The sequence below is a fragment of the Erpetoichthys calabaricus genome, chromosome 4 (assembly GCF_900747795.2).
Source record: "Erpetoichthys calabaricus chromosome 4, fErpCal1.3, whole genome shotgun sequence".
NCBI lineage: Eukaryota > Metazoa > Chordata > Cladistia > Polypteriformes > Polypteridae > Erpetoichthys > Erpetoichthys calabaricus.
In genome coordinates, this window is record NC_041397.2 from 34,220,197 (window position 1) to 34,240,854 (window position 20,658).

At 38.4% G+C, this 20,658-nt stretch overlaps 1 protein-coding gene across 1 annotated transcript in view; it reads right to left on the reverse strand.

The window, feature by feature from the left end:
• The window catches only part of rxfp2b (relaxin family peptide receptor 2b), a 312,780-nt gene that overhangs the window by 66,982 nt on the left and 225,140 nt on the right, over nucleotides 1–20,658 (reverse strand). Inside the window, exons 11-13 of the mRNA XM_028800786.2 lie at nucleotides 19,860–19,931; nucleotides 4,400–4,471; nucleotides 3,130–3,201 (exon numbers count right to left, since the gene is read on the reverse strand). Of these exons, the coding sequence (XP_028656619.2) occupies nucleotides 3,130–3,201; nucleotides 4,400–4,471; nucleotides 19,860–19,931 (216 nt within the window). The remainder of the gene's footprint in view (nucleotides 1–3,129; nucleotides 3,202–4,399; nucleotides 4,472–19,859; nucleotides 19,932–20,658) is intronic.

Here is a 20,658-nt window from a genome sequence, read left to right on the forward strand (position 1 = left end):
ATTTTTGTCTCTTTAGACCAGAGCTTCCCTTTCCTCATACTGTCAGAAACCTTTAAACTGTCATACACCTTTTATTCAAGAGTGGCTTCGGTCCAATCACTCTATCATAAAGTGCTGCTGAGATGGCTATTCTTCCAAAAGAGGAATTTTTAAGCTGCTTTAGAGTCATCATTGGATTCTTGTCCACCTCCCTGACCAAGGCCCTCCTTTCTCAGTTACTCCCAGTTTGTCCAACAGCCAGTTCTAAGAAGACTCCTGGTGTTTCCAATCTTTTTGCATTTCATGATTATTGAGGCCACTGTGCTCCTGGGAACACTTGAAACTTTAAAAATAATTTTATAGCCTTGTCCTTATTTATGCCTTGCCACTGTTTCATTGTGGAGGTCAACAGAGAGAGTTCCCTGGACTTCGATGGCTTGTTTTTTCTCTTGACATGCAGTGTGAATTGTGGGACCGTATGTACACAGGTGTGTGCCTTTCTAAATGATGCCCAAGCAATTCAGATTGCCAGTGGTGGACTCCAGTCAAATTCTAGACACATCTCCAGGAGAATTAAAGCAAACAGGATGCAGTTGTGCTCAATTTGGAGTGCCACCGTAATGGGTCTGAATACTTATATGAATGAATCATTTGTCATGCATAGTGTAAGTGGCATGAGTACCAACACACCAACAAGGTGGCACCAAGGACAGCCTAAAGAACAAATGAGAAAACAAGATAACAATGTGGGGGTCTATGTATCAAGAACAACGGCATTGTGCATTTTTATTGAGGACTCTTTTAAAAATACAGAAAAATATTAAACTTACAAAAACATAATTTACTTAGTAGAAATGATCAAAATTAACTGAACAGTTTACCACCTTGGACGTTTTCACATTTTATTTTTGTACAACATTGAATCACAGTGGATTTAACATAGATCAGACTAAAAAGATACTTTAATGGCAATGTGAAAACAGATCTCTGCAATGTCTTCTAAATGAATTACAAATATAAAACACAAAATAATTAATCTCATAAGTATTCACGTGATTCAGGTCAGTATTTAGTAGATGCACCTTTGGCAGCCATGACAGCCTTGAGTCTGTGTGCACAGCTCTCTATCAGCTTTGTACATCTAGAAACTGATTTTTTTCCCATTCTTCATTGCAAAACGGCTCCGGCTCTGTCAGGTTGCATGTTGATTGTGAGTGAGCAGCCTTTTTCAAGTCCAGCTCTAAATTCTCATTTGGATTGAGATCTGCACTCATATTTATCAGATGTCACACAGCAGTAAAATTGTGCTAACTGGCTCAAAAATGTGACGTTAATTTGGTCCCACTTTTAGATGAAGGAGTGAAAGCGTTTTTTATCGATTTTCCTAAGCTAGGAAACTACTCCTAACTTCATCTGGATTTAGGAGTGCTTGTGAACTGCCCCAACTCTCTAGGAGCTGCCAGAGATGGCAGTTCTTGAAAAAATATTGAATGTTTTGGAAATGCTAGACAATAATGAACTTGTAAAAGTACACCAATTTGACAGGGATGGAATAATATTTGTAATTCTTGTAATGGACAGATGGGACTCTTACCTGGCTGGGACACCTTCTTAAGGGAAGGAATGGGGGAAAGAGTTTGCACAGGGCAGTACCTCCGCTACAATGACAGAGAGCAGTCCCCATGGCTTGCTACGGTGCCACAGATTTGGAGGAAGGAACCTCAAACCTGCTTGGGCCCATGGCCACCACTAAGGAGCGCACTGGGAACAGCTGAGCCCTTCTCTGCAGGACTGCCACCACACCCGGGTGTACTTCCTTCTAGACATTCTAGATGAGAACAGGCCATTCACCCCAACAAAGCTTGCCAGTCCAATCCACTTAATTCCTTCAAAATAACAATGTCAAGGTTCAGTTTTGAAAGTCCCTGAAGTCCTACTGTTTACCACACTACTTGGTAGCTTATCCCAAGTGTCTATGGTTCTCCGTGTAAAGAAAAACTTTATAATGTTTTTGTGAAATTCACCCTTAACAAGTTTCCAACTGTGCCCCTATGTTCTTCATGAACTCATTTTAAAGTTACAGTCTCGATCCACTGTACTAATTCCCTTCATAATTTTAAACACTTCAATCATGTCACCTCTTAATCTCCTTTTGCTTAAAGTGGAAAGGCTCAGCTCTTTTAATCTTTCCTCATAATTCAACCCCTGTAGCCCTAGAGTCATCCGAGTTGCTCTTCTCTGGACTTTTTCTAGTGCTGCTTTTTCCTTTGTGGAGATCAGAACTGCACACAGTACTCCAGATGAGGCCTCACTAGTGTGTTAAAAAGCTTGAGCAGAACCTCCTTGAACTTGTACTCTGCACATCAGGGCGCTATATATCCTAACATTCTGCTTGCCTTCTTAATGCCTTCTGAACACTGTATGGCAGTTGCTAGCATTGAGTCAACTACGACTCTTAAGTCCTTCTCATAAGGTGTACTTTCCATTTCGAGACCACCCATTGTGTATTCAAACCTAACAATTTTACTTCATACGTGTGATACTTTGCATTTACTGACATTAAATTTTATCAGCCATAAATCTGCCCAAGCCTGCATGCTGTCCAGGTCCCTTTGTAATCTGTGTCCAGATTATCCACCTTTCTTGATATCCTTTGCAAACTTAACTCTTTTACTTCTGTTCCTCTCCAAATGGTAAAAATTTCAGCAGGCAGACTAGAATCCAACTAAGGAGCTCCAGTGGCCACAGTGGGGGCAGGATATACAGTTAAGGGGCAAACTCACTGCAGTCATACTGTCACTATCCTAGTGTGGCACAGTAAGCTACTTAAATGAGTGATAAAATAAGCAAGAATCCTTTTAGTCACTGCAGGCCAGCACTGCATTTTTATACAACGCAATCCAAAAGTACAAAGGTACTACAAGAACTCTTGCCTTACTTTCAGGAGGAATTATTTGAGGTTAGATTTGAAACTCATTTATTCTATTCTCATATTTTATTTGTAACATTTATTGTAAAAAAAATTAGAATTAGTTTTCATTCTATTAACTTTATGATGTTTTGACCTTTCCAAAATGCCATAGGACTTGGAAATAACTGCAAATTGCAAATATGATGGCAATTCATTTAATAAAGAGTCTCACCACTTACAGAATCTGTAGAAATTTTAAATCTCTGAAAATATGATGAGGAAGTTCTCTAATCCCATTGCTGGACAAGTCTCTGAAAAACAGAAAATATATACCATTGTTTTGTGTGATGTTACAATTTTGGTCAGTCTAGAATAAAATCTACACTGTAAAGTCAAAAGGGTTTGCATACTTTGCATTTGTTACAAAATAAAATAATTTCCTAACAATATTATCTTTTATTTTACCCTATATATGTACTACATTTTTAGCATGTACCGAACCACTATGTAATTTCTTTAATTGAAAAGAACATGGCTTTATTTGCATCCACTCCAAAGAGTAAGTCCTTATCAATAATCAAAATAGTTGATCAGATTGTGGCAAATTCTGTAGGTAAAGTCTTTTAATCTAAAAAAGCAATACTTCCACAAAGAAATTTAACTGAAAACATGCAAAACCTATTTAAAAACACACTGATGAAATAGTGAGCACTTCCATGAGCTTCTAGGAGGTGACGGATCCAGGCTTTACAGTTAGAATCTTTTCAGCACATGAGGGGCACAGAACAATGACTCGGTGGACCTTACAGAATGTTAAAGGGAGCCTCACAATTCAACGTGTGGCAGTAAGGAAACCTCAGAGGAAGCTCCCTGGACTTTGCTTCCTGCTGGAACAGCTTAGCATTCCAGAAGAAATCTTATGCGCCTGGCACTGTAAATGAATAAGGGAAGTTAGGGGATAGTATTAATATCTGGGGGCATTAAAATGCACTAATAAGTATGGGAAGCTTTCTGAAAGGTGGAATTTAAATAATGGTTCTATTCAATAAGGGTGTGCACAAAAAGGCGAGCTTCAAAAGGGCGACCTCAATTGGGTGCAGCGAATAAAGGCAAACGCAACAAAATTATTACAGAAAATTTATTAGATAAAGGCAATGATTAAACATATAAAAAGGCGAAAGCAAGAATATTAAAACATTCGCTCAATTGAGGTCGCCCTTTTGAAGCTCGCCTTTATTTACGCACACCTTTATTCGCCGCGCCCAATTGAGGTCGCCCTTTTGAAGCTTTTTGTGCGCGTCCTTATTGAAGGATACCTTAAATAATTGGTCCATCTCAAAAACAGGGTAAGTCTAAAATAATAGAAAAAAATAGATATTACATACAAGCTGCATTTTCAGAATCAATTTAGTTCAAAACATGCCCCCTGTGTACAAAATATGTTTAATTAAAAAAAAACACTGATGTAATCTGGCCTAATGTTGTATATCATAAGTAATGTCTCCTTACAATTCTCCCAGTTTTTTTAATGGCTGAAATGTATCTTCTGGTAGCAGAAAAATCTTATTTCCACGTAGAGACCTGCAAAACACGAGAAACATCTGAAAAATATTGTTTGAGTTAGTTTGTTTAAATGAAAAACCATTTGAATCTACAAGTAATGCACAATACACTCTCATTGATATAATTTACCCATGACATTAACAGTTTTCATTGGTCCAAGTTAATTATCCTGGTAGTTAAACTTAGTTGATGTCACAGGGTTGGTATTGGTGGGAGAGGAACTTTAATGAAGTCTAAATTATTATAGTGTGTGATGTTTGTAGTGGGCGGCACGGTGGCGCAGTGGGTAGCGCTGCTGCCTCGCAGTTGGGAGACCTGGGGACCTGGGTTAATTTCCCGGGTCCTCCCTGCGTGGAATTTGCATGTTCTCCCCGTGTCTGCGTGGGTTTCCTCCGGGCGCTCCGGTTTCCTCCCACACTCCAAAGACATGCAGGTTAGGTGGATTGGCGATTCTAAATTGGCCCTAGTGTGTGCTTGGTGTGTGGGTGTGTTTGTGTGTGTCCTGCGGTGGGTTGGCACCCTGCCTGGGATTGGTTCCCTGCCTTGTGCCCTGTGTTGGCTGGGATTGGCTCCAGCAGACCCCCATGACCCTGTTTAGATTCAGCGGGTTGGAAAATGGATGGATGGATGGATGTTTGTAGTCTTGTTTTTGGCTATTTATGTTGGTTAATAACTTAGGGATGAGATGTTTGACACCAAGTGTTCAAAGCTTGTATTGCTTTAATGAAATATGTTGTGTTGAAGCGTTGGGTGGCGCAGTGGTAGCACTGCTGCCTCGCAGTTAGGAGACCTGGGTTCACTTCCTGGGTCCTCCCTGCGTGGAGTTTGCATGTTCTCCCCGTGTCTGCGTGGGTTTCCTCCGGGCGCTCCGGTTTCCTCCCACAATCCAAAGACATGCAGGTTAGGTGGACTGGCGATTCTAAATTGGCCCTAGTGTGTGCTTGGTGTGTGGGTGTGATTGTGTGTGTCCTGCGGTGGTTTGGCACCCTGCCCCGGGATTGGTTCCTGCCTTGTGCCCTGTGTTGGCTGGGATTGGCTCCAGTAGACCCCCGTGACCCTGTGTTCGGATTCAGCGGGTTGGAAAATGGATGGATGGTTGTGTTGAAGCCGAGTACCGAAGCTTCGTTACCACGTGACTGATGATGTCCAAAGCTTTGAATGACACTGAAGTATCGAGAATGATCTAACTGTTCAAAGTTCTGCTCTGTCTCACATGCTATAAAGGGGATTTGAAACTACAGGACATATTTTACACAGAGAATTTAATTGAAGTAAAAATGAAGTCCAAAAGTGTGGTGCATATTATCCGACAATAAAGTAAACACTATGCTATACTATTCTTCTGTACTCAAACTTATAATGTGTTTTTAATTCACTATTAAATTCTTTAAACCTCCTTAAATGTGTTCAGCTCCACAAGCACATTCCCTAAACACTGTTATGATTCTCTTTGTCCCTTATTGTAATCATTCCCAAAACACTGATGGAAAAATATTAATCTTTCACATTTCCTCACAGTAAAAATCCCATGTTGTGAACAAGTTGTCACATAAGTATGAATCAGTAGCAGCTTATAACCCATTGTAGCATCGCTGTGGTGCTCGCCCACTCTGAGTGCTGGTGGATTCTTGTTTACATCGCTATGGTAACGGCGCTGACAAACTGCAGCAGCCTGGGGATGAGCAGCCATTAGTATGCAAATCAGCACCTTTGGAGCCAGATGCAGGGGAGGCTATAAATACGGGAAGCCTGCCAAAGTTACATAAGTATTCCAACAAGTATGGCAACAGTGAGACATCTTTCTAAGGACAGTGAGCTGAGGACGCATAAACACTTAATGCAGGTGAGCACTGGCACAGTGCTACAATACTCATGATGGTTGCTGTAATGGCAACAAATTGCATCTTTAGGACAACACATTTAAACATTACTTTCTGGTAGGGAAATGTCAGCCATAGTGCGCATTTATTGCAGCAGTTTTAATGACAACATGATTATCATAATATCAAAATGAACATACAGGACATTCTTAGGCTATTAGTACACTGCATGTCTCTGACTGAAACTAAGCAGTCAACAAAGGCTTATATGTGCATTTCCTCTGTTGACTGTGTCGAGCCCATGGCTGCTATAATTTCTCTAAACCACTAGATGTCACTGCTTTCAAAGCTTCTGATATTTCCCCTGCACAATCACAAAGAATGCTGCCTTCATCATGCGGTGGAGCTAGGAAGTTGGAAGTCACAAAGGCATCAATTGCAATCTTCACAATTTAATGCTACCCAAGTAGTAAAGTAAATATGGATTCTTCCCTAAAAGCTGATGTTTCAGCAACAAACTCTAGCTAACAGTTCTATAGACCAGATCGAAGTATAACCTGTAACCTTGTATAACTTCAAAGAAGCAGAAATAGATTACACAACTACAAGGTATGAGTTAACTCATATCTCATTGAGCCTGTCAACATGCGACATATGAGAGAACTCGTAAGTCAGTATACAGTGTCAAGCTTGGGTCACAAAGTTGCACAGGAGAGTTCAGCAGGTTTTCCAGGGAGTAGAAACTTTATTGCTGTTCTGCCAGTTACAAACACAAGTCTCTTACAGAGACGATCTGGCCTCACAAGGAACAACTGTCAAACGTGACACATCGGCTCCGACTCCTGCTCAAACGAACAGAAAGTCTTCTTCATCAAGGGAACCCAGCAGACCGGCAGCAATGGCCGGAGTGGAGGTAGTCTGGGGGAAGAGAGACAGGAGAGTGAGAGACCTCAGGAAGGCCGCGGCTTGATCTTTTACATGTACGTAGCCCCGCCGCAAGCCAGCAAGCCGACACCTGCTCCCACAAAGAGATACTGAAAGAGTGTGTTTCTTTTCCATTGAAAAACTGTGTTTCTTCATTTGAAGGCGTTGTCACATCTGCCAGGACAGCACTACATTGACGTTCCTCCACCCACCGACTCTAAACAGTCACCAACTACCAAATGTGCTGTGTGCAACAAGCATAAGCAGTGCAAAGAGATGCGTTATCTTGGCAGGACATGTGTTTCTAAGCCTGCACGCTGTGTGGTGTCATACTTCTAAGACTCTTCAAATGGTGACTTTTAGATGTTGCTGGTGAAAATATTGTAATTAACAGTTTCTTTACATTTTTGACGGGTTTTGATACAGTTTATTATTTATCACATATGCATAGACCTACACTGCAGTGTCCTGGTAATAAATGGTCCAGCAGACAATGTGTGAAACTAGCCCTTGCCTATAAAAGATCTCATTTAATTGTATGGCTTATTGGTGTTTTAATTCTGTCATGTCAGGTCATTCTTTTATTTCAGATTTTTACCTTACCAAGGATATCATCCAAATTATTTGCAGACTGAAGCGGAGGAGTAATTCTTAGTCCTTTACTTTTTTCTCTTCATTTTTCTTCCAAATATTTTGTTACATCAGAAAGTTCACGGAGAATAGACACAGGTGTCAGTAGAACCAAGTTAGGTGGAGAACTGCTGGTTCCTTTGTTATTTGCATCTTATTGCTAAAAACGGTGGATGCTACCATTTAAGACTAAAGTAAGCAATTACGTGTGGGGAATTCTTAACAACTGAGACAGCAAAAATGAAACATAAAAATGTTGTTTGAGTAATAAGTGTCTCAGCAGCAATAATTGACTTTTTATTTAGAAATCAGGTGGGAATGAAAATCTGCAGACACTACGGCCCTCATGGACTGACTTTGTAGATATTACGTTAATGTCATTTGATGTAGGAAAGCCTACCCTAAACCACCTGTAGACGTTTGTACTTTTATCACAAGTCATTTTTCTTGATTGATGTCTGGAGTATCTTATATTTTTTGGAACAGAGTTGCACAGCAGCACACCCTGGCTGGCATACAGTAGGCATCACAATTGGGCCTGACTGTCTAATGCACTTTACGATATCCTCTCGATTTTCAAAAAGTCAAAACTTATCAGAAGAAAACTGGTTGTGTTCCACTAATCCCAGATTAGAGTGGTAATATGTGTTCTGAGGTTTTTCAGGTAAGGAAGACAGATGTTTTGAGGTAAGGTAGCAATGCCCACTTATCATGGCCCCCAAGAGTAGCAACATGTTGCATGTTGATTGGCATACAGCAGTAAAAAATTCACTGTTCTCTACACATGTGACATATTCACCGAATAAAAATCTACCTGAATTCAAAGTCTTTATCAGAGGGAATCCTAGGTGTCTCATCAAATGCTACACTGAATCTCATTTCTTCTTTCTTCATTTAAGTTACTGTATTTGTGGCATATTTAAAACTAAACTTTTTCCAATAATTTCAATTATTTTCTGTCAGAATACAGTATATAAAGATTCCTATTACCAGGGTGCTCAAATACAGAAAAAACAGGAAGCATTTTTTTATTACTTTATTGAAGGAAGATAAAAATGAAATCATCGATCCATTAATTTTCTAACCCTCATCTTCCTGAGTAGGGTCACAGGGGAGCAGGTGCCAGGCAGGAATAATCCCTGGACAGGGTGCCAGCCCATCACAGGGTGAACACACGCACAACACACTCCATCCTGTGCTGCTTATTCAGCTGATGGATTGCAGAGTTTGCATTTCCATTTAGGATTACCAGACATCTCTGACAATGGATTCAGTTTTTAAAAACACATAATGATTTATCTGAACATGAAGGAAAATCTAAAACCAAAGAAACTATATTGTATGTTGTGGTTGTAATTTCTAAGACTTTCCAGGCAAAGTAATAATACAGTAAAGAAAATATGATTATCTGCTTGACTGCTATATGTCTGTTATTTATCATCTGCTCACGCGCGGAATAACCTTTGGAAGTATAATAAAAATTATATCTGTATAACGTCAAAGAGGCAGAAATGCATTACACAACTGCTATGTGTTTTTGGTTATTTGATTAGTGCTGATGTCGTCTCACATCACATCAGAAGAAAACTAATTAGCCTCTTTTATGAAGTAGCTTTCCAGATGCTTTTCTCCAATCAATATCTCAAATTAGGCCGGACAGGGTTTATTTCCACACCATTGTGTTGAACAAATGAAAAATGACAGAAAATCTCAAACTGTAAATACAGTGAAAATATTTTGGAGAAATGTATTTAAGTGGAGTTGATTGACAAATCTGGTAGTGGCACTCTCCACTAGACAGACAAATCTGCTGCAGAAGAAAATGAGGAAAAAAACTGTTGTGTTTTTCCATAAATCAGTTACTACCTGTTGAGGAAGAAGGTTTGAAGAAATTTTACATTTGCCTCTATAAATTGTTGCATACATCTATTATTGAACCTGATGAATCCGGTTTTAGGGGTTGTGATGTGCCAAACTCTATTTCAGCAGCTCTGGACACTTGGTAGGCTTCAGTCCTAGTTTAGGGAATTGTCTGTTGTGGGGCAAACTCATACACACAACCACATTGACTCAAATAAAAGTCACCAGCGAGAAATTTCTCAGGGCTCCACCACTCTTTATTTCATGTTCTAACGTGGAGAGGCTGGATGTGAACTCCCAGCCACCAAGTCAGAAAGCCCTTACTTACTTACCCGCTTGAGCTAAGCTGAATACTTCTTGCCCAAGACAGGAAGCAGAATTTTGACGTCTAAACTGTACCTGGAAGGGTGTTGTCATTTTTAACATTAGGTTTTCTCTCAGCCTTGGTGTTCTTCGCTGCACTAACCCTGTAGAATCATCAGTTAACCTAACCAGCGGGAGGAAAACCACAGAACTAACAGAAAGTCAGAACAATATAGTCTTATGTGTGGAGTACAAGTCAATGGAGGTTATACGTAAATTCTATAATGCACAGGCTGCACTTGGAGTACTGTGTTTAGTTCAGGTCTCCATATTACAAAAAAGACATAGCAGCACTAGAGAAGGTCCAGAGAAGAGAAACTAGGATGATTCAGGGTCTGAGAGGTATGAGATATGAGGAGAGAATGATGGAGCGGAACCTTTTCAGTTTAAGCCAACAAAAGATTAAGAGGGGACATGTCTGAAGTGTTTAAAATTTTGAAAGGAATTAGTGAGGTGTACTCCAGATGTACTTTAAAATAAAAATCTGCAACAAAAACAAAGGGAAACATTTGGGAACTAGTCAGGAGCAGATTTCACACACATACTGTATATCAGAAAGTTTTTCTTCATGCAAAGAACAACAGGCACATGGAGTAAATTACCAAGTAGTGTGGCAGAGAGGAGAAGTTTAGGAAACTTCAGATCTAGACTTGAAGTTATTTTGGACAATCTAGGTAAAGAGGATGGATGAGCTTGATGGGCTGAATATCCTGTTCTTATTTCAAGGTTTGTAATATTCTAATATTCAAGTAGTATCTATCTATCTATCTATCTATCTATCTATCTATCTATCTATCTATCTATCTATCTATCTATCTATCTATCTATCTATCTATCTATCTATCTATCTATCTATCTATCTGCTATTCAATTCTCAGATCAGGTAAGTCTGAAGTAAAGTCAGTAACGGGCACGATCTGTATATATAAAATATAGAATTTGCTATATGAATGTTTACTGGCACATTCAGCAGAAAAAATATTTCATTATCTGAACATCTGCAGGATTTATGATATGTAAAGGTTATTTAAACTTTTCAATTCTATTTTTCTATTACTGACATACTTTTAAAATGTCGTGGTGCTGTAACAGACCGTTGTTCTTTTATTGACTTGTCATTTTGATGTTTCTTGTATATTCCACTCTCAGCTTGCCCTTACTTTTCCTCCTTTATAATTTTATCGTTATATAAGTTGCTCACTGAATAGCTGTATGTAGTGACTATTTTGTTTGATTTTTATTTTGCTGCACTGCTTATCAGAACATTTAATTCTCTTTACATTCGGGATGAACTTTTGCTTATTAAAATATAAAAATGCAGCTCTTGAATTGTACAGTCGATGGTATCATCTTACACACATTAATGTAATTTGAGTGAATGCCACATTACTAACTCAGCAAAATCTTTGGGTGTCTGTTAATTAAAATTAATTTTTCATTTGGATTTTACATAATGGACTTAACAATATAGTCCAAATTGTTGAAGTGGAATATATATATATATATATGTATATATATATAAGTAAATATACAGTATATATACAGTATATAAGTAAAAACTGAAAAGTTGTGAGTACATAGTATTCATCTCATTTGCTACGAAACCCCTAAATAAGATCTACTCCAACCAATTAACATCAAAAGTAACATAATTAGTTGATTAGGGTCCACCTATGTGCAATCAAAGTGTCACATGATCTGTCACATGTCTGTATAAACAGATCTGTTCTGAAGGGCCCCTGACTTTGTAATACCACTAAGCAAGCAACAAGAAGACTTAGGCCGGATTTATACTTCACGCGACGCGACGCATGCTGCAGAGGACGCTCCTGCTATGCAAGCATTGTACTTTTTATACTTGCGTGCGTACTTTACGTAAATCTGGAGGAATCCACCAGGTGGCAGTGTGAGATATTATCATGGTGAGAACAGGTTCGGCTTCGCAATATCTCTGAAAAGGATGTTTAATGATTAAATCCATCAGTCCAGGGATTTGTCCATTTCAGGTAGTATTGGGCATGAGGCTGAAACAATCCCTGGACGAGGCATCAGCTCATCGCAAGGTGAATACAAGCACACACATACATGCTGGCGTCATTTTAATGTCACTAAATCTGCATATTTTTGGAAGGAAACCGGAGCACACTGTGGAAACTCAGCAGGAAAACATGTAAACTCCACACAGGGAATATCAGCGACGTGGCTCCCTGCAAGACAGCAGCGCTGACGCTCCGCCACCGTGTCACGACCATTTGTGTCATTATTAACAGTATTCATTATTCAAATGAAATTACCGATTTATCTGTAAAATGTAACATACATACTTCAATGCATTTCATCATGAAAGTGATATCAAGTATAACTATAAGGATTCTAAATGTTCAGAGAGTTGGAATATCATACATTTAATGTGCTCAGTGTGGCGATCTATTGCTGTTTGCCACTGGTGTCAGTACCGGAGGAAGTCCTAGAAAAAAAGACGGCACAGAAGACGGTATGTGAGACTTTTAAAATGTATCATGTCATTACGATCAGGAATATACAACGCTTGAATATAAAAGCACCACGAATGCATCTGTATGTCAGCATTTTGCTTCACCACTTCGAACCATTTATCAAACATCGAAGCGTGCACACCGATCTCGTAGGATTCGCAAAGTGGCTTTCTGTCACATGTAGATAGTAAACAGAGACTCTGACATCACATTCCAACTTTTAGCACACTGCGCCCCCCGACCTTTTGCTGGTACTGCAACTCACGCACGCATCACGTTAATTTCTGAGGATATACTCAGAGGACGCATCAAATGAACGCTGGGGACACATGGCAGCCATGATGCGGGAGCGTACACGTTCTGAGCATGAAGTATAAATGAACCCTATGAAGCACTCCAAGCAGGTCAGAGACAAAGTTGTGGAGAATTAATGATCAGGGATGGTTTATAAAAAATATCTCAACCTTTGAATATCCCATGGAGCACCATTAAATCCATTATAGCAAAATGGAAAGAATATGGTATCACTACAAACCAAAAAGAAGGTTGTCCGCCAAAACTCACGAACTGGGTAAGGAGGACATTAATCAGATAATACTGAAGGAGTTGCAAAGATCCATAGTGGAGATGGAAGTATCTGTCTATAGGACCACTTTAAATCATACATTCCAAACAGAGGGGCTTTATGGAAGAGTGGCCAGGAAAAAAAGCCATTACTTATTGAGAAAAAAAAAAAATAAGAAAACACATTTGGAGTTTGCCCAACAGCATGTGGTGGGCTTCCAAAATACATTGAAGAAGGTCCTCTGGTCAGACGAGACTAAAATTGAACTTTTTGACCATCGTGAAAACAGCATGTGTGGTGCAGACCCAACACTTCCCATCACCCCAAGAACACTGTTGCCTCTGTGAAGTATGGTGATGGCAAAATCATGCTGTGGGGATGTTTTTCATCAGCAGAGACAGGAAAACTGGTCAGGACTGAAGAAAACATGGATCTTGGATTGGATTAAGTGAATTTGGAAATGTATGTATATAAATTTGGAGGAAAATACAAGAATCAGAGGAGTTAATTATTTAATATGTGACACCTACTTTCCTCTGTTTTTTGAATTGCCTTCAGTAAATACTGCTCTTCTAATCTACTTGTACTTAATTGCCTCTTCCTGAAATACTCTTCGTGCATCATGTGCAAAATATTATGTACATTGCACCCCAGCAGAACTAAATGCTATCATACATTTAATTTGGTGATTGAAATCCACATCCTCAGATTTAACTATCAGTTGGGCCTTGTGTAATTTTATTTAGGCCATGACTTCCCCAGATATGTGGATAACAATATTTTCTTGCAGCCCTGTTTAGGAGGATCCAGTGATGAAATAAATGCAAATCAGAACACAACCTAGCACAGGCATAGTTGCAGTTAGGAGGAGATAGATACACAAGCATAAATGTGCAAGCACTAGAAGAAGGATACTCCATTAATGTAGGTCACAAATAATCAAAACAAGAACAAAAGTGAAACACAAAACAAGAGAAAAGGCTAATACAGGAGTAAAAGAGAATGAAGCAAGGAAGAGTAGAACATGAACTCTAAGGTGACTGTTAAAGGCTGATTAGGACTTCTGTTATATGTTAGGATTAATCATCCAACATGTATTAGGGGAGTCAGGTGATATGAACGATGTTTCTAAGCAATAGGAGACCCTTGTGGATGATATAGATGAGAACAAACATGGGGGTATGATAGTGTAGTAATATTATTTATTATTTCTTAGGAAAGTAAGTTACTTTATAACTCTTTATTAAAATATTTCACCCTGGAACTTATAACATGCAACAAGGACAATCCCAGCCATGTCACTGCATGAAGTTTGTGTTGGTTTTCTCCTGTATTTCAACTATGTACAGGTAAAGTTAATCTGTAAATTTTAAACTGACTGGATATGAGAGGGAGTGTGTGTGTGTGTGTGTGTGTGTGTGTGTTCTCTACAATTAACTATCTGTTCAGAGTTGATTATACTCTGGTCTGCTTTAACAGGTTCAAAAAATGAAAGAATTTGGTCCTATCCATTTCAGGACATGGACGTCAGAGGCAGAACTCCATTAGCAGTGGCGTTATTTTACAGGTATTCTGTTTTTTTTCAACCTGAGAGGATTTGATTGCAGTATATGCAATTATATACAAGCATGAATAGCAGAAAATAAGTTCAGAAAGAAATGGAAAGGACAGCTAAAGCTTCATCAAAGCCTAAACAGGCCTTAAGTTCAAGTACAAAGTATGGCCTGTCAGAGACTGACCTGGAACAGATCGGCAAAAGAACAAATCTACCGGGATCTGACGCTGAGCATCGGCTCCATCAGCTCCAAAAGTGGGAGCAAAACTGCAAGTGAGTCGGGCAAGGAGAACTTGTTAATTCCAGTAGGTTCACTGGAAATGAGCATGATCTTACTATCTGCGCTTTTAACTAACCCCTGTGAGTCAGTGGCACCGACTCCAACTGGGCTTGCTACTCTGTTCACGGAGTGTGGAGAAGTCCGAAATGAACAGTCCGAGGTGAAGGTAACATTCACTGTGCTCCACATACGCATCATGTAGCTGGTGTCTTAACCCCCTGTTATTAGCGGACGAGAACTGTACAGAATTGTACAGAACTGTACAGAATTTATATCCAAGCAAAGTGATTATTTTTCAGAGACAAATACATCTTCAGAGGTCTCTGCAGGAATACTCTGGGAAACTCTGAAGGCATTTTTAAGAGGTAAGATTATTTCATATCTCTCCCACAAAAATAAATTGGAAACCAAGAAGGTGTCTGAGTTAATCAGTGAAATGACAGAATAAATCAAGAAAATGCCAGCTCTCCAAATGAGGCACTTTATTGGAAAAGGCAGACTTTGCAATCAGAATTCAACCTCTTGACAGCAAAAGAAACGGAACAGCTCATTCTTCAGTAATGACATCATAAGTATGAACATGGAGAGAAGGTTAATAAGATCTTAGATTAACAAATGCACATGCAGGAAGTTTGCAATGTAATATCAGTAATTACCAATACAGATGGGGATAAAATCATTGACAATGAAAATATAATGCAAACGTTTAGAGACTACTATAAGTCCTTATATTCTATTTAGTTTAAAGAAGACAAGACACAATCTAAGGTATTCTTTGATTCATTACAGATACCACAGCTAGATACTCTCAGTGCAGAGGAACTGGTTAAACATCTGACACTCTCAGAATTACTAGACTCTATAAACTCATTTCAGAGTGGGAAAGCAGCAGGCCCTGATGGCTACCCTGCTGAAGTTTATAAAATATTTTTAATCAAGTTAGCTCCCCTATTATTAGAAACATTTATAGAAGCAATAGACAATAAAATTATACCTTCAAACTTAGAAAAATAAGGACTTATTACAATGTGCATCATACAGACCAATCTCACTTCTGAATAGCGATGTTAAGATACTCTCCAAAGTTCTGGCTAGAAGGATTGAGAAAGTGTTTCCTTCAGTAATATCACAAGACCAAACCAAAGTTATTAAAGGCAGACACTTAAGCTACCAATCAAACCAAATGTTTGTTTAATGTAATATGTTCACCCATAAAGTATAACACTCCAGAGATCTTGTTATGTTTGGATGCAGAAATAGTGTTTCATATGGTTGAATGGAACTACCTATTCACCACATTGCATAAATCTGGGTTTGGCCCGAACATATGTGCATGGATCAAACTATTGTATACCAGTCCAGAAGCTTCAGTTTGTATTAACAACATTATTTCAGTCTACTTCAAACTAGGCTGTGTTTTCAGACAAGGATGCCCCCTATCACCACTGCAATCACCATTGACAGAGGATTATCAGAGGACTTGAACAGAAAATATCACTATAATAGGACGATATGGTACTGTACATATCAGACCCACAAAAGTCTGTGCCAGCAGTCCTAACAGCACTAGCAGAACTTCAAAAGATATCTGGACTCAAAATTAATTTGAATAAAAGTGTGCGCTTTTTCCATTGAACTCTCAAGCACATAATATTAGATTGGACATCTTCCCATTTATCATCACAGATCAGTTTAAATACCTAGGGGTAAACTTCACAAGTAAATACAAAGTTCTTTTTCAACAACATTTTGCTGTCTGCATGGAAAACCTAAGCAAGATGTGCATAGATGGTCTACCCTCCATTTCACTTTAGCAGGGAGAATCAGCACTGTCAAGATGAATATCCTTCCCAAGCTTCTTTTTCTTTTTCAAACCACCCCCCTATACATTAACAAATACTTTTTTAAGAAATTAGATTAAAGCATAACCTTATTTATTTGGAATTCAAAAAATGCCATGCATCCAAAGGGCAACCCTACAACGACCTAAAACAGAAGTGGCACGGCACTACCTAACCTTCAATTTTATTATTGGGAGGCAAATAAACAAGCTATAAAAACCAGGATATCAACACAAATTAATGAACACACACAAGCCTGGTCTGCAACACAGTACTTCTTTATATTCCTTGCCTTGTACCCCAGTAAATACAAGTTATTGTCAATATACTAACAACTCAATTATCCTTCATTCACTCAGAATATGGAACCAATGTAGGAAGCACTTCAGGATAGAGGAGCTTTTATCTGTTGCACCTCTACACGATAACCACCATTGCCCTCCCTCTCAATCTTACACAGTTTTTAATATTTGGAAAGCGTACTAGATTAAATAATTTATATATATATATATATATATATATATATATATATATATATATATATATATATATAGATATTGTCTTTGCATCCGACAAACAATTACACTTCAAGTTTAACTTCCCGTCAACACAATTTTCCCACTAATTTCAAATTAGAAACTTTGCTAAACTGAATCTGCCCAATTCTCCTCACCTTACATATATTTCTATTCCAGAAAAAATACTGATCAGTCTTGAAGACTCAGACAGCACTTCCATTACATATAAAAACATTTTAAAGTCCCTTCCTTTCAAAGATCTCAGAGTACAGTGGGAAAAGGATCTCTTACTCAACATTTCAGAAAGGAGTGGAAGGCAGTCATGCATAGAATTCACTAGAGATCCATATGCGCAAAGCATACAATTATTCAACTTAAAATCTTTTATTAAGCACATCTATCTCGTTTTAAAATTGTCCAAGATGTTTCCAGGGCAAGATCCAGCCTGCAAATATTGCAATCGAGCTCCAGCCTCACTGGGCCACATGTTTTGGGCCTGCACCAAATTAACATCATTCTGGACCAAAATTTTTAAATGCCTATCAGACAGCCTTGGTGTCACAATCCCTCCTAACCCATTAACAGCTGTGTTTGGTGCACTCCCAGATGGACTTAAAGTGGAGAACAACAAACAAACTGTAATTGCCTTTACCTCATGTTGTGGTTTGAAAGTTTGTATATAAGTTGAAAAATATTTTGTATGTCTTTATTTGTAACTTAGACAAAGTAATGTAATATTAGTGTTTCATTGGTGAGAAGCTTTCATGTTTAAAGAACCCGCCCAGTTGTTGGGACTAACTGAAGAATTTTGGGGGAAGTACCTAAAACCAATTTGGCAAGTGATTCCCTGCAGGACTCTGTCAACCAACTTCCACATGGCGGCTAAAATACCTAGCTGGCAAGCTTCATCTTAACAAATTGTATTGGAGGCAGGTGTGAATCTCATTGTGTTGCACTAGAATTCTATTGGTCTAAAGTTGGCTCTTTGGTTTTGAATCAGAAGCCATTCTGTATCACACCACCCTATTGATGTAGGGGTTTGGACAGAGAATCTATAAATTTACTCCTCACTCTCTCACACCACCATGATGATGGAGCATCTCACACACCATGGACTGTAAAGAATATTACACTGAGAAGCACAGCTCAGTAGCCATATTAAGACAGGTATGTGGCCTGTCTTGAAAAAAATTAGAAAATAATGACTTAACTAGTCATCATCATTTAAAGTAACTGCAAGTCTGTGTGCCTCCTGAAACTACATATCAGCATTTATCAGATTGTATGTTTGCCAATATTTAAATGTACTTTTGTTATTGTTATTATTTATGAATATTATCAACAATACATTGTTAAAGTGTAACTTAACTCCTGCTTGTCTTTTGCTCTATGTAATTGCTTGAGGTTAGAGATGTAGAAGGGAAGGTGGAGACAAGTTATTAAGTAAAATACCTTTTAAACAGTGGAAAGTTTATGGGATTTGAGGCATTCTGACAAAAGCTACAAAATAAAGAATAAAGAAGTGGAAAGTAGAGTGATATAGAACTCTACCAAGGCAAAACACCTCACTACTAGCACACTTATCTTGCTGAAATGGAAGAATCTCAGCTCACATCTTTTAAGTCAGTGGGTAACTGATGTTATATGCTGTTTGAAATTGGAAAAAAATCTAATTCTCACTTAGAGGATCTGTTCAAAACTTTTTAAAAACCTGGCAGGATCTAATTGTGGTGGGTTGGCGCCCTGCCCGGGATTGGTTCCTGCGTTGCGCGCTGTGTGGGCTGGGATTGGCTCCAGCAGACCCCTGTGACCCTGTGTTCAGATTCAGATGATTGGAAAATGGATGGATGGAATGCAGGATCTAATCAATACATTTTGGAATAAGATTTTATATTGGGGAAATGGATTCTCTTCCCTCTTTTTACTTTTAACGTTTTACTCTGGCTATTGGCCTTCCTCTCTTTCTCTTGGGTCGGGGTGGAATTTAATTTTGCTAAACTTGACTTGACTGTATGAAATGCTACTTACTTTTAACGAAATCAATAAAAAAAATGAAAGAATGGAATTTAGATGCTACTAAGTGTATTCCATTTAAATCATCTTTAATGATAATAATGGGCCAATATACCGTCGGTGTGAAACTCTGGTTTTATGACCAAATTGTTACAGACATGCAGCTTATGTTACCTGGCATCCCTGTAATGGCCTATTGTGAATAATTGTGTGGATGGGTGTGTGAATGAACCCTTTTCAATTTGAGAAAGTGACCATCTAGGAAATCTCCACCACCTTAAATAAACAAATATAATAATATGCTTACAAGTAAAATAACACTTATAACACTTTAGACTAATTCAGTGTTCCCATTTATAGAATATATACTGCAAATGCTTTACAGACTTCACAATTAAATATCAAAACATTAGCAGTTTTCAGATAGATTATGTTTAATTACTTTACTCCAATATAATGAAAGAGTGATACTTTTAGCAATAACAGCATTTCATGATTCATGTGCTATGTAAAGAGATGACAGACAGGGCAAGACTACTCACAGAACTGTAAGCTCATTGCACATCATCAGAGTGGAAAAATTTAAAGTCTTGATTTGATTTCCTTCAAAATCCCTAAAAGGAATGAAAAGAAATCAAGTTACATCACTATAATACAAACTCTGCATAACAGTCTTTAAAACTTCTTTTTCAAACAACTGCAAGGAAATAAAAAACAGATATATGAAAAACAGCTTAAAAAGATATTTTTTACCATATGCATTAGCTACTTAATTAGCTGCAGACTGGAACAACTTCACCATTGTTATGTTCCCTACAATCTTGTTTTGGAAAAAGTGGGTTCAGGAAATGAAGAGATGGGTGCCAGTAGCATCGGTGCAATGCTTACCTCTTATAAGCCGTGGCACAACCACAACACTGTGATATTCATCCGTTTGCTATAAAATGTTAACACTTTTAGTTTGTGGTTCCCACTCTGAAGAGCCCTTCTCAAAGGTTCCTGACAAACCTTAAGCAAGCTCGGACTTGGACAACACCTGGGTGTCACTTCTTAAGAGGGGAAAACTATGGAAGTTTCCTTTAGGGTTCCTGGTGTCATGTGTTCCCATGGAGGACAGCAGCAGGAACAAATATTGTTGAGGAGAGTCTCCAGAGGGTATACAAAAGAATGACAAAAATATAGTCTGGATAAAAATAAATACCCCAAAAACGTAAATAACTTTAGATTGGTGGCTCTGATATTACTTCAAACAAAACACAATATGAAGAACAAGCTGATAGAGAAGCTCAAGATTTGTTTGATTCTTTTCAATGCTGTTTTGCTTCATCTGGTTTATTACCC